Source organism: Carassius gibelio, chromosome B13, assembly GCF_023724105.1.
Source record: "Carassius gibelio isolate Cgi1373 ecotype wild population from Czech Republic chromosome B13, carGib1.2-hapl.c, whole genome shotgun sequence".
In the NCBI taxonomy this organism is placed as follows: domain Eukaryota; kingdom Metazoa; phylum Chordata; class Actinopteri; order Cypriniformes; family Cyprinidae; genus Carassius; species Carassius gibelio.
The window spans coordinates 16,434,857-16,462,140 of record NC_068408.1 but is presented as its reverse complement, the minus strand read 5'-3'; the positions used below and the strand labels follow the sequence as shown (position 1 = coordinate 16,462,140).

The 27,284-nt window shown below is 38.1% G+C and overlaps 1 protein-coding gene across 2 annotated transcripts; it reads left to right on the top strand.

Moving 5' to 3' along the window:
- Positions 1-7,393: 7,393 nt before the first annotated feature.
- Positions 7,394-21,604, top strand: lingo2b (leucine rich repeat and Ig domain containing 2b). 2 transcript variants are annotated; one of them, XM_052571955.1, is made up of 2 exons: positions 7,394-7,809; positions 19,037-21,604. In XM_052571955.1, the coding sequence occupies exon 2, from the start codon at positions 19,043-19,045 to the stop codon at positions 20,864-20,866; it is 1,824 nt and encodes a 607-aa protein (XP_052427915.1). In that variant the 5' UTR covers positions 7,394-7,809; positions 19,037-19,042; the 3' UTR covers positions 20,867-21,604. The 2 variants fall into 2 exon arrangements, with proteins under 2 accessions (XP_052427915.1, XP_052427916.1); XM_052571956.1 differs by lacking the exon at positions 7,394-7,809 and adding an exon at positions 7,832-8,448.
- Positions 21,605-27,284: the final 5,680 nt, after the last annotated feature.

Genomic DNA, 27,284 nt, shown 5'->3' with positions numbered 1-27,284 from the left:
GCTTTTTCCACCTTTTGACCACAATATGTTGTTAGTGTGCACAGTTTTGAAAAGCTTAGAGTAATGAACCTTTTTATGATCTAGTTGAGGGTAAAGCACCAGTACTTTGCAAAGTTTAATTTTTCCATCACTACGGAACAGTCCTGAATGCATTCTTGTCAACCGGTACCTGACGTGTCATCTTCTGCTACTTGCTTTATGGCAGATTGTAGACTTATAAGTGCATTACCACCACCTATCTCTCAGGTGGACCATTGACACTCCTAATTGAGATTGTAGATAAAGTGTCAATGGTCCACCTGAGAGATAGGTGGTGGTAATGCACTTATAAGTCTACAATCTGCCATAAAGCAAGTAGCAGAAGATGCCCTCGAGGTAAGCTGATAAACATAACATTTTCATTTGTGGGTGAACTATCCCTTTAATGGGCATTTAATTATTCAGAACATTAGAACATAAATTCTCACCATAAATCAAAGAGGTAGCATACATATCTTGACTGAGGAGGAGATGAAGAAAAACCTGGTTATTAGTAAAGTTCATGTATCTGCATTTTTCAGGTGGAATCAGAACCACATTTTTCTGCAATTTGTTACACCCAACATACTCAACTTTCAGACGTTTTGAAGTTCACTCCATTCTTAGTAATGCTATCTATTTTTTTTTTTACTTGACACATTTTAAGGAACAGCCACATTATTTTCTAAATCCAATATTATTATCTATTTAACTAAATTCATAGAGCTCAGAAAAAGTATATTTATCATGCAGTAGACTTTGAACAGTGCTGTACTATGATATCGAACCAGACTGTCGCATGATACTGGCTGCTAGAGCAAGGACAAAGGGTTACTGCAAGCACATAAAAAGAAAATAATGATTTTTGGACACTTTTTTTTTCCGGAATCAAACCGGTGTTCAAACTGAGATTTTTTTTATCTCAAGGACAGGTGAACAGTACAGTCATTTTTGTGGTTGTGTGCTTTTTCTTAGGGTTGGGTATCAGTTGAGTTTTTAACGATTCCGGGACCTTTTAAAATGGTACCGGTGCCTAAATGGTGCCTGAACCGATGCTTAAGAAAAAATAGCCACAAAAAACTATAAAGAAAATTAAAACACTTTAAAAAATATTTAAAATAAATCCATAGCATTCACACACTCCTTGGATGCTCTCATTTCCCAAACTTCCCTTACTCTAAGGCTAATAAATTTGCTGTAAAGTAAGGATGCTTTCAAAAATATTTTCATAGATGGATTTTATCAATTGACTTTTATTAACTAAATCAAAATTAATATTTGGTGTGGCCAACCTTTGCATTTAAAACAGCTTTTGTCCAGGTAGACTTGCACATTGTTTTTCAGGTAGCTTTGTAGGAAGGATTCTTCAAGCATCTCGACTCACAGCTCCCATGTTGCCATGTTGAGAGAAAGCGGGAGTAAGTGCAGAGGCGTTGCATTCGCTGTGTGAACACGATGCTTACTGCAATTCTTAATATGAACATATTTACTAATCTTACCTGCACAAAAACAGATTAAATATTCTCAATGAATAACAACAGTCAAATGCAAACTCAGAATATTACTCAAACCTACAATAGCCGAATTACATTTAAATAACACAAATATCATTTATGAATTTAATCCCATTCTATTAACCAATGTCTTTGCTACAGATTTTTAATGATCAAAATTTAATCATACACATTTGTGTTTAATTTTTGTTATCGCTGAATAGTATTGCTGAAACATTTCCTTTAGCCTAAGGCATATTAATTTCACTTTTGCTGTGAGAAGGACTTTTACATTTGTAAAATAATTTATATATATATATATATATATATATATATATATATATATATATATATATATATATATATATATATATATATATATATATATAAATAACTCAAAACTTTCCATAAAAGTAACTATGTACCGTAATTGGTTACTTTTCAGTAATGCTTAAGTTTTAAAATTAACTTTCCCCAACACTGTTGGTCAGTGTATGAACAGATGCTTTATTAAACAAACAAAATGAGAGGGCTGTGACAAATCAACTTCAACAACTGCAAATCTCATTTTACCATAAAAGAGTATTCTGGCTTATTTAATGGCTGTGATCCAGGGTCACTAATAATGGCAAAAAGATGCACGCAAGTGTCAATAGTCTTTAATATCATTTTGATGTCCTCTGTTTGTTTATGTGGTGTTGGGCATCAGGATAATGAGATGACAGTCAGATGTGCAGTATGAGCTTCCTCGCTTCACACTTCTAGCATCTCTAATGAGAGAGACCCTTGAATCAGTCTTAGTGACCCTCACAAAACTCTAATGAGGAGCACGCCATTTGTTCACCAATTAGCGGTCTCAAGCAGATGGAGATATGCAGTGCTGAGATCTTAATTTAGATGTCTGTTTTGCATGTAGTGTGAATACTCGTTATGTGTGCATAGATACACAATCTGGGAAGAAAGTTTGGTATTTGAAAATGAAGGACTCATTGGAAGGAAAATCTAATAACAGTCAGACCTCTGAACTGAGATGAGACTAAGATGGGCAGTGAGGGTATTATACAACCGCTCTAAAAAGGAAAAGAGCCACTAGGCATATCTTTGACATGAAACCCCGTCCGACCTCTGAATACCATAGTATAAATGGTCATTCACTAGACAGGATGCTCTTAGGCTAAGTCATGTCTTATTACTTTATATGTTTGTTCCTGCCTCTAGCTACCAGAGAGCACGAAAGCACCTTCATTGTTGCAGCAATCCTGGCATGTGGCTTGGGGTTTTTGCCAAACATTTTCAGTATTTTGACAGTGAATGGCAGAGATGTAAGCATGTATGGAGAGAGCATACAGTATATATTATCACCATAACAACGCCTTTCAGAATTTCTCTAAATATGTTCTCAAAAGTATGTGATTTTAGGTGAAATACAGGCAAAGGTTAATATCTTTGGTATTGTAAGTGGCTCTTTTGGCCTTAGTGCATTTCAAATGGCCCTGTGTCAAATTAATTTTTAAAAGTATAAATATTTAATGTTGCCCAATTAATATGACCTCATAAGAGATGTAAGCTAAGTGATTATTCAAAAAGTGGCAGGATACCTTTTGAAAATAAAAACCTTTTGAAATTTATTCCAGTGATACAAGGCCTGTGTGTGTGTGTGTGTGTATAGTGGGGGAAATATTTATCTGATCCCCTAATGATTTTGCAAGTTTGCCCACTTACAAAGAAATGAAGGATGTGTAATGTATATGGTAGGTTTATTTTAACGAATAGATGGGTCTTCCAGCATGATAATGACTCGAAACATATATTGCCAAAATAAGAAAGCAGTGGCTCAAGAAGAAGTACATTAAGGTCATGGAGTGGCCTAGCCAGTCTCCAGACCTCAGTCCTATAGAAAATCTGTGGAGGGAGCTGAAACTTAGAGTTGTCAAATGACAGCCAAGCAACCTTATGGATTTAAAGAGAAGTGGATCAAAATATCTCCTGAGATCTGTGCAAACCTGGTGACCAACTACAAAAAACATCTTACCTCTGTGCTTGCCAGCAAGGGTTTCTGCACCAAGTACTAAGTCATGTTTTGCTTGGGGATCAAATACTTATTTCACTCACTGAAATGCAAATCAACTTCTAACGTTTATATAATGTTTTTTTTTTCTGGATTTTTTTTTTTTTTTTTTTGGTTGGGTTTCTTTCTTTGAAAATAAACCGTAATTTCTTTGTAAGTGGGCAAGCTAACAAAATCAGCAGGGGGTCAAATAATATAACTTTATATAATATAATATAATATAATGCACACACAACTGTTCAAAATTTGGAGTCAGTGTGTGTGTGTGTGTGTGTGTGTATGTATGTATGTATGTATATATATATATATATATATATATATATATATATATATATATATATATATATATATATATATATATATATATATATATATATATATATATATATTCCCCAGCTTAATGTAAGATTTTGTAAATATAGTGGTTTCCATATTTACATGCTTCGACAATTATCACTTACACAATATGCACTTTCCTGTGCTGTGTTTTTATCTGCTAATAACCTAAATGTGAAAGTAATATACTTCAAGAGCCTTTGGAAGGAAAGATTGTGAGATACACATCTATAAATATTATGATTAATGGCCACAAGATGGAGACTCAACCTTCACTTTGTCTCTGCCAATTAGTCACCCCCTCACTGACTTGAAGAGCTGAGGCCTGTAGGTCTGCAGCCTGAGATCATTGCCACCGAGTTCACATGACTTCTCTGTTTGTGTGAGGAATCATATGATTCTGCTTGATATACTTTATGATGAGATTTAGCACAGCATTTGCTTGCAGTAACATAAATGTTAAAATGTTATCTATACATGGTTTTGTTTAATTTAATTTAGCATGCTGTGTTCAGGTATAAATGCTATCCCTATTTATAAATGCTACATAAATCACATTCATATAATCTCACCGAAGGGTGATTCATGTACAGATTTGTATCTATTTGCCTTGTTCTTTAGATTTATATTTGCACTGCCCAATAATTATTCCATTTTCTAAAATGTCTCGCTCAATATCCAAGCACAGCATGACCCCTAAATGCTTTCCCGGCTGTTATTAGACTGCTGACAGATGAGTTTCTCTTTCTTTTATGAGGCAAGGTGTGAGAAACCGAATTGTCTGCATCTTGGAAACGGCACTCTGTCACACACACAGTTAAGTGTGTTTCAGTGAATAGGATTGCTCGTGGCAGGAGTCCCTCGAGGACTCGTTTTGATGTGGTCTGATGGTTTCCCATAGCAACCGACTGGCCAGTGAACGGCTACATGTGGAGTGTGTGAGAGAGTTGAGGAAATGTGTTCTGTTCACACTTAAACCCTGTCACACAATGCTGCACGATTCTCACTGGCGCTTCTTTTTGCACGGCAGATGTGTGAAGAGACGTTAATGAATGGATCTCACTCTAGGCTCCTTTTTTCACGTCAAAGTGAGCCGTCATGTCTCTGCATCGCGGTTTGTTGCTTTCAAACAAAGACAGCTGAAATGAACAAACATGCAAAGAAACATCAAAGCATCTCCTGCATAATTAAATTGGTTGTTTTTACATTGGTTTACATTAGAATGTTTTATTTTTTATTCATAACGAAGAAGTAAAACAACTCTCTTCAAATGTTGTCAGTTCAGTGCATCAAGCCTTTTTATTGGTGAATTCAGTCATGTTTTTTGGGCACATGATAGGTGATGTCATTTCTGTGCCGCAAGCAGAACAACCAGAATCTTATACAATACGCATGTAAGATTGGAATGAGAAAAATTGTTTTTGTTGGTGTTCCAAACATTCACTATTTGTACAACCAGAAAACATTATGTATAGCTAAAAAAAAAATCAGTTTGAGAGTTTTGGAAGTGAATGTACTTAATGTTAATTTAAGTGTGAACAGGAGTCACTCCAGAATTATCTGGCTGCCCTAGTGAAAAATAAATATACTAAAATGTTTTTGAAATACATTTTCTTTTCATGCTAAGTATACTACAGATACATTTACATATTTATGTAAAAAATACGCTGCAATTGTACCTTTTGTCTAATACCAATTGTTTGATACATGTTATCCTAAACTGGTATACTTAAAGTCTGCTAAATTGGAAAAACTAATTTTGTACTTGAAAAAGTGCTGAAGTCCAACTAAAAGATACACTGTATCTAGAAGTATATATGTGCAAAAGTTAAACTAGTGCAAGTATACTTTAGGTACACGTTAAATATCTTGCATTTATTATTCAAAGATCATACAATCCTCATCAATAGTGACATTAAAACTAATTTTAGGCTTAATATTAAGAAATGTGTGTTGTGCACAAGTTATACTCCAAATAAAGATTAAGCCTTGTGCGAAATGTCAGTAACTATGTTAATAGATTTTGGACTATACTTATTATGAAATAAATATATTTTAAATGTTTTACTGTGTTACTAGGGTGCCATCAATTTTTGTGAGCGAAGTAATCTTAACAACCTGAGGCGTCTCATCATCTGGAAAGTTTTTCTTTTCATTTAGCTGCTCTTTTTAAACTGCATGCTCTCTCTGGATAGTAATGGATCACCATTAGACCAAAGGGCTGGTAGAGAGAGACAGGTGGATGTCAAAATTTGCTAACAAGTCAAGTGGTTATAAGAATAAATGGTTTAAACTGGTCCTGTTTTTTCAACTGGTATTTTTCGAGTAAATTTGGTTGAAGAATGCAGTTGTCCCTCTCATAAATAACCAAAATTAGAGTGTACAGAACAAAATTAAACAGTCAAACAAGGAGTTACTCTGGATTAAGCTCCAGTTTGAATGTAACATTTCTTTGTTATTTCACATGTGTTTGTATGTTCAAAAGCACGCACTTTTGTAGACACCTACAACCAATAGAGATTGCACTTTTGCTTGCACCAAACAGAATGCGATTTTCTTTGTATTACTGAAATGTGGTGAAGTCTAGCCTGCCCAGGCTTCACTGTAATTGTCTCTGGGTGTATCCAGCTTTGCATGTGTGGGATTCCCGCTCCTGCAATCACAGTAAGCTTTCATCTCTTTGATATCAGATCAGCATGACAGAATCAGATGATAGAGCTTTACAATTACAGCTGCACCTTTGAAAACACATTTGGCATTCGGCAGAGCACATGCCGCATACATTGACGCCCCAGATACCGTCGACTAACTCATTACTATCAGATCATATACATCAAGGCTTCATCTGTATGGCCGACAACCTCTTCAGTCAATTATTCTCTTGTTAGCAAGGCTTAAACCTGATGGGGAGTGGCTTAATTATAACACCCTCTACACTGTGCACAATTACTGGCTGTAGTGTCCTTTGTTTAGTATGTAGAATGAAGAGCCCGTCATACTCCCAATGGCAGATTGCCATCTACACCATGTTAATAGGAATTAGACATGGCATTTTGTGTTACCTAAAGTACCATCAGGGAATCTGCCCTCGCTTCATCCCCTCAGCAGGGTTTCTTATTGAAGCTCACGTTGCTGGACAAGCGAGTGCTTTGTAATCTTAGAAAAGGCGGCAGGTTTAAGGCTTTTGGCTGCAGCTATTTTAATCTGAAGGCTGGAGCATTAAGTCAGACACACGATAGAGCAGTAGAAGGGCCTCCCCGAGGGCTAGCCGGTTACACAAGGAAAGCTCAGGAGGAGACAGCGAGAATATGTGCATGCAAATCAGCACGAGTCCCTCTTTTAGACGGTTCTTCTTCTCTTTTATGCCAAACTGAATCAAAAGTCCCGTATGGTTGTGTTGTAGGGTTCACTAACAGCACTTCTTTCTTTCTATCCCTATCTCATGTCATTCACCCTACACTCCCTTCATGGGCAAATATCTCCATGACGACCCCATCCTCTGTCTCTCCATCTCCCGTCTCTTTCTCTCTCTATCTCTCTTTCTAGTGTGCGTCATGAAGATGAAAAGTGCCTAATCCCCTTGTGGAACTCTAACAGACACACATACAGAATCCCTGCTTTTTGGAAGACGTCACACACAAGCGCGTCACTCTCTCCGAGTGAGCGTGGCTTTACAGCGGGAAGCGGCGGATGGAGAGGGAAGAAGAGAGAGAGAGAGAGGGAGGGTGGCGATAAACGCTTATTGTTCTCGAGGATCCTGAACTGGAGGTGTGGCATCTGCCGGGCGTTGTCGTGGAGACAGAGTGCTGGCTGTTCCCTCTTCCTCTTAGCTGATCGCTCAGACGCTGATCACAGGAACGCTGATCCTTATGGCATCTAGAACAGCAGCCACAGGTAACCAGCAGCACACGTTGAGCACATAAGCCTACCTATGCCGTGAGGTGTGTTTGCGATAGAGTTGAGACTATTTAAACTGTAGTGCATGGAGGTAAAGGTAAAAGAAAGTGCGCGTTGGTTTGAGACGCTCCGCATTTGGCAGGTAGGAACAGATCAGAGGTGTGTATGTGTGTGCATTGTGACTCATAAAAAGGGAAAGTGGTGATGTATTCTGCCAGGGGTTTCAGCGAGTGCTGTTGCGAATTTCCACCGCCTGTGCTTTAGTGGAGAGGTGGGAAAAAAGAGAGAGGCACAGGAGCGAGGGAGACATCACTGCGATATTTCATCAGCGCGGTGCACGTAAGTGTGTCACTAGTTCACTTTGTCTGTGACGGACGGTCAGGTGTCATTAATGCGCTCGGTCATCGCGGAGCTCCTCAGTAGACGGCAGCCACTGTGATTCCCCCTTCAACGCTTCCGATCTCAAGCGCTGATAGACTAGAAGGGCTCCGGACAGTGATGGATGCTGTTCATAGGTAAAGAACAAAAAGTGTGGATTTCAGGGGGTGGAGAAGGACAGGTTTGGAGCTGTCAGACACAATAAAGAAGACCTGCCTTCGGGAGAGACACGCAGAGCTTTCGACTGGCTGACTGACTGTAAGTAACTTACAGGATGAATGTGTCGGGGTGTGATTCACGCATTTGCATTTTCATCTTATCAAAGTGTGTCGTCACATGTGGCAAGAGCACGATTATTTGGTTTAAATCACATTAAGACAAAATATAAACTCAGCAGATCTCCGGGATATGCACTTCTATTTTCACATCCATTAGGAGCTGAAGGAAGAGGTGGAAAAAAAATAGGGATTTAGAAAATGGACCGGGCAAGTTGATCCGAGGCTATTTAGAGGTATGTAGTGATGTAGGGAACATTGGATAATCTTTTCCCTTCTTTAAAAAACTAACTTTTTCAACTTGCTGTGAATTAATACATCCATGAACTAGATGATAGAGGTAGGCTTTAAACTGAAGAGTACATACTGTTTTTGAAAGCATGAATTAGTGTTGTCTTGAGGAAAAGTTAGTAACACAGCTTTAACCAAAGGATCTTCATATTCCACATCAGAAAGGCAAGTATGATGCTGTCTACACCCTAACACCTTCTGATGTATTATCCTTTATGTCCAACCTAATTAAATCACAGCATTGTATCGCACCACCCCCCAGAGAAACAGGAATTCTTTACATTCAGAAAAAAAAATGTGTTCTACCTCTTTAACATTTTAGCTCCTAACTAGGCTCTGGGGGAAATGTTCTTTAATGTGGTATATTATATGGTAATTACCATGTAATTATTATGTAACAAACGTAGCTCAGATTTGACAGTGTTAAATAGGTTTAATCTCTTCTTTATTCTCCTTGTAAGCTACACCAACAGGTCTGTATTGATGTTATGTGCATACTGCTGTTATTTTGCTCACACTTTGTACTAACTGGACCATGAAAGAAAGTTTTTGTCTGTTTTTTTTTGTTTTTTTTTAAGCAAATAAAATGGTTTACCCAGATTAATGCTGCCGTATTTCAGGAAAGCCTCCAGACTGCTTTAACAGAAATTCACCAATGCTGCAAGAACGGAATGGAATTTGAAATGATTTCTCAGTGAATTAAATCAGCTTGTTTTAAATGTAAATGTAAACACTGAAGACATAACATTCTGCTACTTTTTGAAATGCTTTCACGAGGCATGCAGAAATGCATTTACATTAACATAAATACATTTTTCTTGTATACTTTTTGTCCACCGTGTCTTACACTGCCAAAGTGACTTATTAGAATGTGCATATATTGTATTGTTAAAATTACTCTTCAGCAGAATGCAAAAGATATGAATCAAGAATAAAGCCAGAGTGACAACAAGAAAGTGGCACTGAAAATATAGTGCTGTCTGAAGAAATGGTTGTCTGATCCAGATATAGTTAGTAGACGTGGTTAATGAATGTGTTTATTTTCCTTGCTCTTTCTTTCTTATTTATTTATTTGTTTGTTTTACAGTTAATTGGATGTATAATTTTTAAACTGCTTAATAGGAGGTTTGGTCTGTAGTTGGCTTACTGTTTTGCTTTAATTGCCTGTTTCACCATTTATCTTAATCTCTTAATGATTCGTCAATTGCTTCGATTTTTTGATTATAAGCAGTTCATTTCCCCATAGTCTTGGCACAGGCTCAGACAGGACACGACTGTGTTTGTTGTGTGACAACATGGTTGCAAACAAGTAAATAGCCATCTAGCAACAAACAGCCAAATAAAGACGTTTCTAGAAGCAGAATGGTGTGCACCTTTCCCTACAAAGAAACGCAGCTTTGTCACAGCAAACTAGCACAGATGTATATTGAAGCAATTGAGAACTAGTGGCAAGTAATGTAAACCCTACTTCCCCTGGGGATTTGTAAATCACAAATCTGTTTCTCCACAGCCAAGCCTAATAAAACTGACAGTTTAGCTGGGTTCATTAAGGAACTTTGAGGGAAGCCAACAGGGTTACAAATTAGACACACTACTGTGAACAATTTGTAGTATATACCTGGGCCATATGGGGAGGATATGTAGGAGATGTCTAGGCCGAAAAGAGGGGATCAGAGCTGTATTTTTACTGAAGAGAACCAGATTTGACCTGCAGTTCTTTGTTCGTTTAAATATATATATATATATATATATATATATATATATATATATATATATATATATATATATATATATATATATATATATAAACAATAAATATCAAAGAAAACCATTTTTTTCCAAATAACCAAATATCCTAAGACTGGTTAATACATAACATTCTCAATACTTTTTTAATCTCTTGATTAATTATTTCATTATACTTATCCGTATGCTACACATCAGTATTGGTTTGCCCATATATATATATATATATATATATATATATATATATATATATATATATATATATATATATATATATATGCAATCATATAAATGCAATTTTCCTTGATTTCCCTTAGGTACTAAAGGAAAAGTTACAGAATGCTTTGAGTGGAAAGAGATTAGATATTAAGCTGCAAGATTGATTTTGTGTTGGGCTAATTTGAGTTTCTTTTGTCAATGTTATAGCATTATAGTAAGGGTCCACTGACCTAAATATTAGCAGCCTGTCTCACTGGAGATAATATCACTGTATATTGTGCTACTATGACTAGTTTTATGAGTGCTTCTAGAAGCCTCACAGAGCAGCTCACGTACATGTTAAGCCAACTAATATTCACAATTAGACCTATTCATTATACTGTCAGAAGTATGACATGAAGAAAAAATGTCCTGTTCTGAATCCTGTCTGACTAAGCAAGTGTTTTTGCGTTTTAATTAGGCTTCCTTTCAAAGCGCCGATTGCGATTGCTCTGCTTTAACTTCACTGGCCCTGATGGCCTCCAGGAGCTTCCTGAGCGTCCTCTAGGGAGACGGCACACTTGCAGATTTTTTTAATGCTAAATTTATTCCCTCCGTTAATGCTATGAGTCATATTTGAATAACTCGTTTTAAATAACTCCTTTTTTCACTATTTCTAAAGGTTTTTTTATTTTATTTAATTTTCATATTCAGGAGTGGCAAGTTCCAGCATCTTAATTAACTGTAACAAGGTTTTCTGTGGTCAAGTCTTACATCTGCACACTTAACACAACGCTGCATGGGAGAATGAGGTTATATATTTATTCCTCCTGATCACTTGTTAGCTTGTTTGGGTACAAACAGTACTCAAAGAGCTGACACCCAATTACAATATCAGTAATCTGCATTATGTGCATGAATTAGCATATATCAGGCCAAAAACTAAATATGCATGTGGATGGATGTGTGGCTGTGTCAGTCATGTCTGTATGTGAAATTTTGTGAGCTTTTGGCAGTTCCGTTAAGCTGCTGTGAAACTTATGCGCCCATTGCCAAAGTAATTTCACTTAGTGTCTCACTTCACTTACTTTAAATTAAATTGCTTTCCATTAAGTTTGCTACGGTTATTTAGAAAAATGAATTGGGTGAAGCAATGATATTTAAGGGGAAGATGTGTTTGTTTAATCCACTTGTATGTGAATCAACTCATGCGTTTTGTTGGTGGCAGTGGTTGTTACGTTAGCCTTATCATTATCCATCTAAGTGCCAAGATTTAATGCAAGAGCTGGTTTGGACTCATAATGGTAATGCACTCTATGGATTCAGAAACAGACTGCTTTTAAGAGCACTGCTTCTTAGAGCAGCTGACATAATCCTGATTCAATTCCCTAGAAATGCCAAGCAAGGATAGATGTTCTGTCTCATCTCCAATAAAAAAGTGTCCTCTAGAGTGTGATCACCACCAAAATCTTCATGAAGAAGATGTTTTGTGGTTCCCATGACCCAAAGATCTTATTAACTCATGCCAATTAGTGGCATTTGCTTTTTAAAATCCACTTATATTCCTGGATTTGATTTGGATTTTAATTGAGGTTGCAAACAGCAACTAGAATTGCATACTTAGAACACTGAATTAGGAAGTACTGAAGGAAGTAGATTTAACCCTGAAACAAAGACAAAATTTGGCTTTGACAGCAAAAGTAGAGAAAAAAATCTCCCACTACAGATTTTATTTTTGGCCCATTGTGGGGGACAAACAAACAAACAAAAACTTGACTTTCTCTGTATTTTCAGTAAATTTCACTTCCAGTTATTACAGATTCCAACTTCCTGTGTTGTGTGGTCAAATCCAATTCACAAATTTGCACAATTTTCTTATTAAAGTTAATCTTCTTAACTCTAATATTCTTATCACCATCTCCTTTCTATTATATCTTTGGATTCCTTTTTTCTGTTCTATCTTCTCTCTTCAAGATTTACATTGTATTTTTTGTTTTCTGATAGTTTAGAGATTACAAATTGAAATTGAAAAAAGTTAAATTAAACCCCAGTATGTGACATTTTTAACAAATTGGAAAATTTGTCAAACAAAACTGGGCTTAACAGCAGTTTTCTATGTCCCCTATAGAAATCTATACTTCATTTATACATTTATTTATATTGTGTTAAAATTAGCCAATTACTTTTTTTTTTCTAACTGTACATGGTCGAAAATAAATTCTACTTCTTAATATTCCTTTTTAAATTCCAATTGAACTTCCTGTGGGGTGTTGTCAATAAAATTAAAATGTAAAATTTTACACAACCCTGTTTCATGGGCAAGAATAATACTGCAAATTGTGACCAGATTAGATTTTTTTGGGTTTTGACTAGCAGTATCCAAACACCTATAGACGCCACATATATTTTCTGCAAGAAATATAACGTCTGCTCTCTGTTGTGTTTGAAAATACTCAATTAAGCATACTTATTAAGTGATTAGATCACCTTTTAGATTAGACGGAAATTAATTATTAATGAAAATAAAGGCAAGAGGAAATAACTCGGCAGCATCTAAGTAAAACTTTCATACGCGGTAAGCATTGAGGTCCTGTGTGTGGGAGGCTGTGTGTGTTTATGTTGAAGGGTTAGTGTCTTGGTGGTGGATTTTGCCTGCAGGGTTAATTAGCATTGCAGAAGCGATGTCTGGAGGCAGTCGGCTCTCTCGCATCCCTTTCTTTTTTTTGTGTGTGTAATTGGGTACACTGAGAATTTTGTGTATGCAGAAGACAAACCAACAAGAAAGCATAAATGATGCTTCCACTACACAGTATGGCGGTGATGAGCACACACACAGCCAAATGCCAAAGGGAGGAGGAAACCTGTTGGCCAAATAAACGTGACTGCACACACATTAATGTTATTACCCAGGCGCGCAGGTGGAAAGATGAATCAGTATGCCTGATTTCTTGTCTCGTTGTTTTTCTCTTATGCACTGCAACATGTTCCTCTTTCTGAATTACCTCTTCTTACCTCTTATATTCTTCTCACCAGCTCCTGCCTGTTATATCTTTGGATTCTTTATTTCTGTTGTCTCTTCAATTGTTTTCTCTTCCCTTACATAATACCTGTGTTCCCTCTGAGGGCGTTTTGAGCTCCTCTCTTCAAGATTTACATTGTATTTTTATTTTCTGATAGTTTAGAGATTACAAACTGCTCAAGAATTCTTTGTGCTGAAGATTTGTTTTAGTGAACAAGGTATATGGTGTGTATGTAGATCAATTTGGCATGATATATGTCACAGCAGTTTGACTAGTCCATCCGAACGATTTTAAACACCATTTTTTTAAAATTCTGTATTGATTGTTATGCATAGTTTTGACTTTAAATTAATTGGGGGAACACAGAATATTTGCATAAAAAATTAGCTGGCTTAATATTTATACACATACTATAATAATTTAATTTAACTAGTAAAAACAATAGTGTAAAACAGCAAATAACACACTATAATAATCACAAAATAGGAATTAGGCGAATCGTGTAATCCATATTTTCAATTCTAAATAACCATGCTTGAGAAAAAAGTTTGTCGTTCGCCTTGCTGAATATTACTGTGAGTAGTTTAATATTTATATGGAAAAACAATATTAAATGTTTTGCTACTTTCCTCTTCTTTTTCCATGTTAAAATGCACCATACATTAAGGCATTAGAAGCTGAGCCCAGACACCCTTCTGACTCTGAACTGAATGTCCGTTAAACATGAAAACATTGCATCAGTGCTGCCAGCGAGACAGCCAGAGACATACACAAACATGCACATACATAAACATGCTCATTTATACCAATAAGGATAGCTGACAGCATGAAAACATGCAGGAAATACCATATTTCACCATACTTTCTTCTCGTGGGGGCAACAGAATAGCACAGAAACTCAAATGAGTGAAGGAACACACCCCGGAAAAATTATTTGGGTATTATTAAAGTATATTCAGTGGATTCTCACCTGAGCTCTAGGTATATGAAACATTCAGAGATCAGGGTTTGATTGGCGGCTCGGTTGCCATGGGTGCAGAGGGGTTTCAGTCTTGTGCAATGTGAGAGACGTGTGAAGAAGTGAATGTGTAATAACGCAGAGATCAATAGCAGGAGTCAACAGAGCTCCACAGGGCTAGATCAGAGCATTGTAGAGATACTACAGCATGGCGTCTGAAAGCGACATGCTGGGAACACACACAGCCCGTGGCACCTACATTTAGACACCTCTGTATGAAATAATCACCAAAATGTAGTGCAAGCTCGCGCTGTAGTGGGGAATTAAACATGAGATCCAAAGACCCCCAAGGGTCAAGGTCAGCACACTAGCACTCTCTACCATAAACAAGCTGGCATATGTACTACATATGCATGTTTCACAAACATTCCCAACAACAAACTTCTGCCTGTTCCTGTTCGGTCTAAGACACACAGACAATACACACACGGACCCGGTGGGAGATGGGACACTGCGCTCTCCAATGGCTGTGGTGGTTTCACTCAATGAAAAATGGATGAGACTAAAATTAGATAAACTAAAATTAGACCAAGTTAATCTGCAGAATGTCCTCAAAGTAAGAGAAACCGCAGACTTCACAATCGCTGTCTGTGGAATTGAGACGCTGATGTAGAGCAATGAGGAGACATGGCCGGATTGTTTTCCACAGCTCACCAGCAAAGTATGAGGAAACGCTCTGATCTTTACTTTGATAAGCTAGAAGAGGACAGAGAATTCTTTTTGATACAGTACATTCTTGGAACAAAAATCAGGGAGTGAAACTATATTGTGATCTCTGCGCACCGCTGTTGTTTGATGTCTGTATGGAGTGCTAGCTAAGGTTAAATCGAACAATTTTAATTTGAAATGTTTTTTTTGTCAGTTTGTCAATACATTCCATTTCTTTCTTTTTTTACAGTTCAGTAAACACATTTCATCTACATTACACTGAGCTAGTGTACTTACAAAAACTCATTTTAAACAAGACATTCTCCAGCCCAAAGCAGCACTTTTTTTATTTATTTGTAAGTATTAATGTATATATTCTAAATATATTATAATACTACTATACTAGAGCTGATATTTTAAGTTGTCACTGTATATTTTATTCATTCATCATTGTACTGTTTAATGAATAAACTTGAAGCCAAATATAAATCTATGGCTGTCAATATGATAACTTTTATTTGATTTATTCTATTTATTTATTATTTACATTAAACATTATTATAATTTATTTTGTGATTAATACCTTATTATTAATTATATATATATTGGATTCACTAGCAGATTGTAGGCTTCCCGTATACCTCGAGAATCACCATTTATTTCCTATGTAAAAGCTCGGCTGCCTTGTCTGTTTGTTGAAGAGAAGAGCGACAGATTGCTTTTGTGGGATAAAGATTTTGTGAAAAGACTGAGGAGAATATGCTCCCTGCTGTGTGACAACATATCCTGTCAAATAATGGATTATCTCCATTCCCAAAAAGAGGACTTTGTAATGATAAATTGATAAACTTTGCCTTAGAAATGTATCTCTAATCTAGACACCTTTAGCAAGAATTACATCAACGCTCATGCTCTCCCCTGCTGCTGATACTGTCATCAGATCGGCTGGGATGAATTGAATTATTAACTCATTAAAACTTAATAAACTCCTCCTGTCAGTGAGCTGCTCCCCACAACGAACCACAGGCTTAGCGCTGCTCCCTGATGTTCCACCCAGACATGTCCTCTGTCTTCATTCTGACACTCAGGCTGGCAGGCGAACATTTGACGTGTCGCGTCGCGACAGACCTGATGGAGTTGAGAATGAAACTGAGCACCGCCAAGGTTGAGAAATGCTTCTGTTGTACAAGCAAGGCCATTTGCAGTCACACTCCTTGAAAAGCAGTGCAAATGTGGCAGCAGAATTTGTACATGTATTGATATTGATTTGAAATGAAAGCATAGCCTGGCTCTTACTAATCAGTGTTTGAATGAGGCAACCTGTGCTCGTCATACAGGGTTTGAGTCATTTAGACCAGTGAGGTGAAATAGATTTTTTAAGAATTCGCACCTCAACTTTGTCTTGGTGATTTTAATGAGCACTGGCATTTAAATGCATTAGATACCTTTTTAAATGGGATTTCTATTAGGTTTATACAAATTAGCAAGGAAAATTGTAGTAAAAATGCATGGTAGATTATTATTGACATAGTGAAGCCACGTCTAAATTATACATTAGAGAGAAACTAGGCAAAAGGTTTATTCTGTGCATGCAGGTCAATCTGTTGCTATATTGGTTATGAGAGCACTCCATGGTGGCTTGCCAGTTCACTGAAAATTGTCTGCCCCATTTTTCAGCCCAAGATTATTAGCATTTCTCTTTATGGTCATTTTAAAGCAATAATGGAAACAGATGCCTTTATGGTTCTGTTCTATTAATAATTAATTGAGAATACGTGCATGTAACCTTTCCACATATTATGCCCTTTGATAATTATGTTTTCAAACCAGTTGCTACACTCATGTATCTTTCATAATAATGAGAAACACATCATCTTGAATTATGCAACACTGTGTATCATGTCTATGGAAGTATTTAAAATATTAAAGAACAGCCCAGAAGTGAGAAACATAAAGAGATGTATATAATTGGAGCTGCTGGGATGTTGTAAGATGTAATTATCCATTCTAAAGCCATTCTTCAGATTTTACGATGGAGACATTAATTTTTTATCACAAGACTAAATGGCTGTAGTTTAGATGCAGGTTTAAATGATGCATTCTCATGCAAGATAGATCTCAGAAAATGTAAAAGCTCCCTTGCTGGTGATTCTTATCTGAATCTTGGCTGTCTGTTCGATTTTTATATTGTCTGAAATAAGGGGTGTATTTCAACCCATTTCATGTTGGAAGGAAAGTCAATCAATAGATTATAACAGATAAGGTATACAAAAAGGTAAATTGTCATTATATAAAATACACAATCACAAAAATTTCCTTTTTGTCTCAAATATTGTTGTTTTTATTTTATATTATGCTTATTTAATTGTTTTACATTTATAATAGTACACTCCCTCATCTTCCCTAATTACCTGGTGATTGCACACTGATATAAAACATTTAGACAGACATGGTTATAATCAGTCTTCGTATCGAATCTAAATGACACATTTGTGATTTGAGTCTAACAGACCTGTGGAATGCCTGCCATTTGCTTTCCTCCATTATTGATTTCGATTGGCAAAGCAGGACTTCTGCCAAGGGAGCATGGAGTTTCCATGGTTATGGCATGTTTGGAGATGTCTTTCTGAAAGCAGGTTTTGTGTGTTTGTGTGTGTGTGTATGACAGACAGAGAAAGAGACGATCGATGCACCACCATCAGCTAGAATCAGCAGAGGTCTTGCACAGAGGAGGTGTTGGGAAATTGGGATGGAACAATGGACATGACGTGCATGTGTGTGGATAACAGGGGTCATTAATTAATTCCTTACATTTATATAGCGCTCTTCTAGCACTCAAAGCGCTTTACATAGACAGGGGGTATCTCCTCATCCACCACCAGTGTGCAGCATCCACCTGGATGATGCGACGGCAGCCATAGTGCGCCAGAACGCCCACCACACACCAGCTTACTGGTGGAGAGGAGACGGAGTGATGAAGCCAATCAGCGGATATGGGGACTGTTAGGAGGCCATGATGGTCCGAGGCCAATGGGGGAAATTTAGCCCGGATGCCGAGGTCACACCTCTACTCTTTTCGAAAGACATCCTGGGATTTTTAATGACCATAGAGAGTCAGGACCTCAGTTTAATGTCTCATTCGGAGGACGGTGCTCGTTGACAGTATAGCGTCCCCATCATTACACTGGGGCGCTAGGACCCACACAGACCACAGGGTGAGCACCCCCTGCTGGCCTCACTAGCACCTCTTCCAGCAGCAACCTAGTTTTCTCAGGAGCTTCAGTGGCAAACCGGTCTTGGGCTCCAGGGTGATGTGGCTGCTGGGTGATATGGCTGTCATTCTACAAAACACAGGCTTATTTGTGTCCCTCATGCTGTACACATACTACATGTTTAGAAATGTATTCCAACTTTTACTATGAAACTTTTTAATATATATATATATATATATATATATATATATATATATACATATACATTTACAAATAATTTCACAGCTGGTAATTTTAATTTAAAATAACTTTGTAGAATTTTGTACAGTGGCCTATAGTCTTAGACTGTATGTATGTGACTGTTTACATTACCTTGAGTGACTAACCATCCAGCCATCTCTCTCATCTATATTATATTTCTCTGTTTTCTCTCTGTAGGTGGCCATGCTGTTCTCTTCATTCTCTTGTGCTCTGGGGCTCTCCCTCCTGTCACTCCTCCTGCTTCAGTGCCCCGCCCATGCCTGCCCTGCCCGCTGTGAGTGCTCTGTGCCCACACGTTCTGTGTCATGCCATCGCAGGCGGTTAGTGCAGGTGCCTGAGGGAATCCCTATAGAGACAAGGGCATTGGACCTCAGTAAAAACCGGCTGCGCACTGTGACACCACAGAACTTTTCCTCGCTGCTGTTGCTGGAGGAGCTGGACCTCAGCAACAACCTGTTGTCATCTGTGGAACCTGGCAGCTTCCGAGCTCAGCCGCGGCTGCGCTCGCTCCGACTGCGAAGCAATCAACTGACTTTGTTGCAACGCGGAGCGCTGGCTGGCCTCAGCGAGCTAACCCTGCTGGATGTCAGTCAAAACCGTCTTGTTATTCTGCTGGACTACGGTTTTGAGGAGCAGCGGAGGCTCAGGGTACTAGAGCTGAGTGATAATGAGCTAGTGTTCATCGCCCCACGGGCCTTCAGTGGCCTGGCATCCCTGCGCTCTCTAACGCTGCAGCGATGCAACCTGAGCACAGTACCCACACATGCTCTCGCACATCTGCACGGTCTAACCAGCCTGCGATTGCGGGACTTGGGCATTGCAGAGCTTCAGGCACACGCATTTAAGGGTCTACCACGATTGAAACACCTTGAAGTGGACCGCTGGCCTTTGTTAGAAGGGTTTCCGACCTCCACTTTGCAGGGGCTGAATCTCAGCACACTCTCCATTACCCACACCAATTTGACGTCCGTGCCAGTGGTGACACATCTGTTGTATCTAACGCATCTCAACCTGTCTTACAGCCGCATACGTGTCCTGCCAGCAGGATGGTTGAGGGGAATGGACCGGCTGGAAGTTGTACGTGTGCGACAGTCTAACCTGCTCAGTGTGGAAACTCAAGCCTTTCAAGGAGCCTCCTCGCTGCGCATTCTTGACCTTTGTTACAACCGTCTCTCCACGCTCGAGAGGAGTGTTTTTCCTGCTTCTGAGGCCCTGCAGAGTCTTCTGATTGGCCAGAACCCATTAGTGTGCGACTGTCGTCTTCGCTGGCTACTGGAGAGGACTCCACTTTTGCTGTATGGTGATGTTCAACCTGAATGTAGTGCCCCTGCTCCCTTGGCTGGGAAGCCTCTTAGGAACCTGGTGGAACCTCAGATCTCTCGCTACGTTATCTGCACCAAGCCCAGGGTTGTCTCAATGGCAATTTACCCAGCACAGGCAGAAGAAGGACAGAGAGCTTGGTTATACTGCAGTGCGGACGGGGCTCCACCACCTTCTGTCTCATGGCTGACACCGCATAGGCGGCACATTACCACAAAAAGTACGGGACGAATGGTTGTCCATACCAATGGCTCGTTGGAGTTCCGCATGGCAGAGCCTCAGGATAGCGGCATGTACGTATGTGTGGCATCGAACCCAGCAGGGAATGCCACTTTGTCCATCACTGTTGCTGTTAAAAGCTCGGGAATCAGGGATAGAGCCCTTTACGCCAACCGCAGCTTTCTGTTTGACTCCGACTACAACAGTTCCCTGATTAATGGCACAGAAGAGTACACCATCAGGGTGGTACTGGACTTCACCACTATCCTGGTCTCCACAGCAATGGGCTGCCTCAGCTTCCTGGGTGTCGTCTTGTTCTGTTTCTTGTTGTTGTTTGCATGGAGCCGTGGCAAAGGGAAGCATAGAGGTAGCGTGGACATTCAGTACGTCCCACGAAAACGGAAAGGCGCAAACTCAGAACTTACGGAAACAAGTGGGCCCAGACGTGTCAACATGAAGATGATCTAAACTTTTTATATGGCAGAGGATTTCACAGGTTGCATGGTTGCATATGCGTGTCTGTTGGACTTTGTGAGTCTTTGGATATATGTGTTGCAAAAGATGCAAAGGATGTATTTTATCATGAGAGTTAACATGGTATCCCAATGAAAACAAAAGAAAGAAAAAGAAAAACGCCAAACCATATAATGCGCGTCTTCTGCAATGCTCCATCTGTGGAAAGCATTATTTGGACAGTGCAGACGTGATTAAGTTCAAGTTGTGTATATATATTTCATATTTGTGGGAAAGAATGGTATATTTCTATATATATATATATATATAAATATATGAATATATCTATTTACAGATACATTACAATTACCTTTCAAAACGCTGCAAAAACTCAAGTTGTCTTCCCCAATAAGCAAAGTATCTACTGGAAAAAGCCTCGGCAGTGCTGTGTTGTGAAGTGTTTGGTTTTGCTCAGAATTCCTGTTCTCCTGGGACATCCTCTTCTTAGCAGAACCTCTGGGGGAACCGGAGAGTTTCCTGCCATTTTGTTGTAAAGATGTTAAAATGCAAGAAGCCGTTTGGCATGGTGGGTTCCAGGGGCTGTATTTGTGACTCAGTGGAAGTCTGTGGAGCTGTGTGCAAATGTTCTTTTCTTTTCTTATGTTCTGTCAAATGCTGCTCAAATGTTTTTACATACTAAATATCTGGTTATATTTTCCAAAGAAAATAAATTTAAATCGTACAGCTTGATAAGTGTTTCTGTCATCTTAAATTGTATTCTCGCCCGTCTCAAGTGTTCCCTGTGGCACAAAACACACTAAATAGATATGAACCTACACCATGTTAGCCTTATTGCTTTTGGTATATATATATATAGATATATATATATATATATATATATATATATAAACCCTTTTTATTAACTTAACTTAATCTCTTCATGGTGGAAAGTCACACAATTTTGCATGCAGGATATTTCTGTTGCTAAATTTTCCAATAATCTTAATTATGGAATAGATTATAGCTGTGATTGCTTGGCATCAGGCATATTAAAATGTGAAATATAAAATCTCAGTGCTGTTGGTCAGTTGAACTTTTGTTTCTTTGTGTTAAATTGTCTTTGTTTTATATTTTTTGTAAAATTTGGCATCTCACTTAACTAGAGAGGACAACTAAAAATGACGGCTCAAGTAGTTGACAAAATTTCTTCAAGGAAACATATGAATACCAAATATTCCATTATAGTATAGTAGATGTCTTGATAGTGACCATTTTAAGGGCTCTTAAAAGCATGAAATTATCTTATATTTGTCCCTGTCAGCTTCCTTTGATGTCACAGCTCAGGATTGACACTAGTGAAGGGTTTGGGATTGTGCATGTATTTCATGGTGTGATCAACAAATCAATGTTATCATGATGTCATTATTATTACTTTTCCAGGGTTAAAAAAAAAAAAAACCTGGCTTAAAAAAAACGGTATCCAGAACTGAGTTCCCAAGAGCAAGGATGGCAGACTTTAAATCACATACTTCCAGGTGGTCACATGCCAAGCAAGCACTTGCCATTGAAATTAATTTGATTCCTAACTGATAGCTTTCTTTGTGCATTATTGACCTCCTTGATTTAGGTGTACAAGCACAAAGCTTTTCCTTAATACAGTTAATCTAAATTGATCAGGCTGGAATACTTAGAATGTTCTTGGAATATTTTACATATTTTTAATATTTGCTTCTCTGACGTCCATTAATTTTAAACAAAATATGGATGAAACTCACACTCATTTGTCTAATTATCTATAGTAAATTCATATTCTATTTCTTTTTCTGTACTGTATTTAAAGGACTCCTCATCTTTTGATAAATGTTTGATATCTTTTTAATACATAAAGGCCTAAGCTGTGTTGGTTTGATTTTCTCCAGTGTCATATGCGATATGATATCTTGTTCTACAATGTCTTTAAAAGTGTAATTTTTAAAATCCTTATTCCAAGTTTTGATGTCAGTTGTGTTACATCTAAGCATTTAATTACCTGCTTCTCTTGCTGTTCAGGTTGGACCTCGTATATTGCAACTTGAAGCTATATTTATACTATATTTCATCCTGACTCTATCTTAACTCAATTTATAAGGGAAGACGGATTGCAAAAATTGTATTTGATATACAGTAAGCACTGCACTGAATTAAATTTAGCCTGTCCAAACAGATTATTATTTTAAAGTCTTTCCTCCACTTAAACTGCTTTAGATTGATCTCGTTACACAAAAGTACAAGGACAGAGTTTTCCATCAAGACAATGTGCCTCAGGTTACTACTTTTTGTCCTTGGTGCCAAAAGTATTCCAGCTGTATTAAAGAAACTGCGGGCCAAACCGTTAACCTACACACTACCAGCACCTTAAAATTCCCTGAAGGTTTGCTGGTCTTTATGGGCTTGTTTTGTTACACAATCAAAAGCATCTAAATATACCTGAACTAATCATGTCCATGTCTATGACTCACAAACAAAAGAAGTTGCTTTTATATGAGAGTGTGCGTCATCATCATACAACTATGGTGTTCTGTGGTGAGTGCTTGACCTTGCAGTGTTCTGTCAGGACGCGTTTGGGGTGAAAATATGAGCAGGGGGCACTTTTCTATGTGAATGAGTCTTCCTCAGAGACACATTAAAGTATCAGGAACTGATGCATAAAGGCTTGCTTCAAGATGGACCTGGAGAACTGCCTGCTACCCAAAAGAAAGTGCAAGAGAGACAAACATATTAGAAGCACAACAGTAACCCCAAGAAGGATAATTCATAAAATCTAATTATACACTTTAACAATTTAATTATTCACACATACCTTGATTTAATTGTGACATAATAAATACTTCCGATAACCTATAGAGTGTTCAAACTGTGGATCATAGAGTGTAAAAGTATGTTTTTTTCATACCATGTCAGGAAAATGAATAATACAAGTACAGTACTCAAATTCAAATTTGAATTGGGGATAATTTACCGTATGTATTTTTCACGAAGCAACACAAGTGCATCGCACACCACAGCAGTATTTCTTGTGCCAGTTTCAGTGGTGCCGCTTCTCATGCATTTCATGCTATCTCAAGAGCTTTTTATGAGTGCTATTTATTTATAGCACTGTGTCTCTGAATCAGAGTATCCCGGATATCAAAATTTCAACAATAAACTTTAAAGATAACTAACTAAAACTGTCTGTTGTTTGCTTTTGTGATCTGATAAAGTGTTTGGACTTGATGTTGGACACTTGATGTTACATATTTCAAGCATTTAACAAAAATACAATGCCAGACAGTCCGATTCACAAGCATTATGAGCTGGCTGTTTTAATGAATCGTTTTGTATGACTCACCAACTCAAGAGTCTGAATCAGTCTGATGAGTCCTTCACAGAATTAACTCAACAAATTCTTCAGAACAGCTACTAACTCAACAAATGACTCACCTACCGAACTGAATCATTACTCCACTAAAGCCATTAGGCTGTGCTTACATGCTGTGCCTCCAGAAAAGCAAAAATATATTCTCTCTCTTTCTGTATACTTCATATTCATGTCTTTGTTGATAATTATCCCCATTTTTATAGTTTATGGTAATGCAATGGAATTCTCAGCCTACCGAATTCAACAGTATGAATGAAATAGAAAACAAAAACCGATAGCAAAATGAGAGAGCAAATGGGTCTTTTCCCCTCATATTTCACTATTAAATCTTTTTAGTGGTTCTCAAGAGTAATTATGCCTCCTGAGAATAGGGTCATAGCGTGAAAATGTTTGGGACCCCCTGCTGTGAACAGTCCCAGTTCAGCAGTTATTTCAGTAAGATTTCCTTCACCCACTCGGTTGCCAGACAAAGCTCCAGGGAGTCCCTGCAGTTAGCGTACTGTAAATCACTTCAGATAAAAAAGCACCTGCTAAATGACAAGGAATCAATATTTTCCTGGTACTGATTTTGAGGGGAAAAGAACGCTCCGCCCGAAACACTTTCAGATTTTTACCCTGTGGATTAACGTCACTGGAAAATGGATGTTGGCTAATGATTACCAAGATGAGGTTCATCTCCCCCATATATTTCACTCTGACTGATGGTGAAGAGGATGAGTTTAGACTAAAGGTTTGCCAGCGGTGCCTATCTGCCTGCCAAATAAGCAAAATAGGAAACAAAAGGGAAAACATGTCACCAGCTGAACCCCAGTCATAAATCTCTGAGCCTCTCTCATATTTTAAAGTGGCTTCAGTTACACCATCACACAACACAACCATCCCCCATGGGTCTGTTTGCCAGGTTTGTCCTTCTGTTCTGACTTTTTCGCCGCTGAAAGCATGGTCGATTTGAGCTTCAGCCTGCTAACATGATGGTCATGTTGCGTATGCAATCTTTTCAGACCCATGGCATTAGTATGACTGTTCTAGAAATAATAACCCATTACCCGTCTCTGTGCAGGCTAGAGCCATTCATCTTCACTCTTCCACACCACAGAATGATGGGATGGGGAATGGGGTGGGAGGAAATCACTCTGTAATGACTCTGTAAAGAGCACACATGACAACTGCTAATCAGCACAGCGAGTCCTAATCAGCGTAGGGAGCATGTGAGCGCAAAGGTTACGTTTAGAAACGCACACACATACACACAAACTCATCAAGACTCGCTCATAATCAGCTTCTCTTAATGCTGATACCAAAGCTGCACATTCATCCGTACTGAACTGTAAATAATTTGTTGCTGGATTTCCAACACATTATGTAGCCAAGCAAATCAGAAGAAGGCAACAGCTCTATAACAAAAGCCTGTGCAAATGATTTCCTTCCTGTACTGTCTTGTAACCTGGCCTTTGGATGCATGGAAACGGTTGCTAGGTGCCGCCTAAAAGTGTCGCTAACACTGCTTATCACTATTGTTGCCATGGCAACCTGAAATGCCTCTGTCTCTCTCCGGTCTCTGCTATCACAATAAGTCAATGAGGTTTGTAGCATTGTAATGGAAAGCTGAGAGCACAATATATATCATCCGACAACAGTGGTTCGAGGTGTTGAGGGTCAAGTGGTGTATTTAACCACAAAATTGAGATCAGTGGACCAGTTCAGCGAGGCCTGATGGTGTGTATTACAAAATTAGAGGTAGACGGATGATGTGCCAATCAGGAGGTTAAGAGTGAGGATGATACTGCAGCTAACCAGGAGTGACAACAAGATAAATTACATCAGTACATTTGGGTGATTACAACGTTCACCTTCTCACTGACCTACGAAAAAAAAAAAGGTTAACCATACTCTAAAACACTGGGTAAAAAAAAAAAAAAACCCAATCTGGGTTGTTATTAACCCAAGGGTTGGTTAAATAATAGGACATAACCCATTTTGGGTTAATTTTACCCAGCAAATTAGGTTACTTATTTAACCCACCATAAGGGGTTGATTTAACCCAGATAAAGTTAATTAATTATTACTATATTACTAGCTTATTTTTTACTTCATACATTAAATAATGTTTACAGATTAACTCAAATCCTCTAAACTTTTCTAAAATAATCCGCACAACCACTGGTTTGCATGTTAACTTCCTTTATTTTCCTTATCATTTACAGTATTATTTATATTTTTGAAAGGCTATACATATTGCCCATATTTAAACTTGTTTAAAAAACAGTAAAACTAATAAATATAGCTGGAAGCAGCCATTACGGGGCCAAGCACTCCACCGGCACTCCATGGCATGGAGCATCACACCAAATACAACAATGTGCAATTAAAGCAATTTTAGGATGATTGTAATTGAAATGGCTGAAAAATCATAAATACAACCACTAGTAATATGATTAAATGGCTTATCACTTTTGACCAAGAGGTGGCGCTGTTATCAAATCATTTTGGCTGTTCTGTGAGAGATGATAATGGCACACAAAAAGTTTGGTGTCAATATGCCAAAGCATTGCAGCGATTCAGCCTGAAGTGTCATTTTGGCATGATGCCTCAAATTCGTAGCGGTGGTGTGTGAAAACGGTTCGACACAAAATCCATTAAGGTGGCGCTGTTACCAAATTTTTGTGGCATGGTCAGTCTGAGGTGGCGATGACACATACAAAGTTTGGTGGAAATATGTCAAAGCTCTGCAGAGATACAGCCTCAAATGCATTTTGGCACCCTTCCAGCAAATTCGTTGATGCGCCAAAAGAGAACCGTTTTGTATATCGACTCAAATTCCATAATTTTTTGCCAGCATGATCTGAAGATGATGAGTCGAATTTGGGGAAAATCGGACTAACGGTCTAGGAGGAGTTCGAAAAAGTAGGGTTTCAACATTAATCAAAATGGTGGACAAGGAAGTATGGCCAATTTTCTCATAATTGGTATCGATGCTCTCGGCATTACCCAAAGAATATAGGGAGACCATTTTCATTTCAATAGTCTAATTTATTC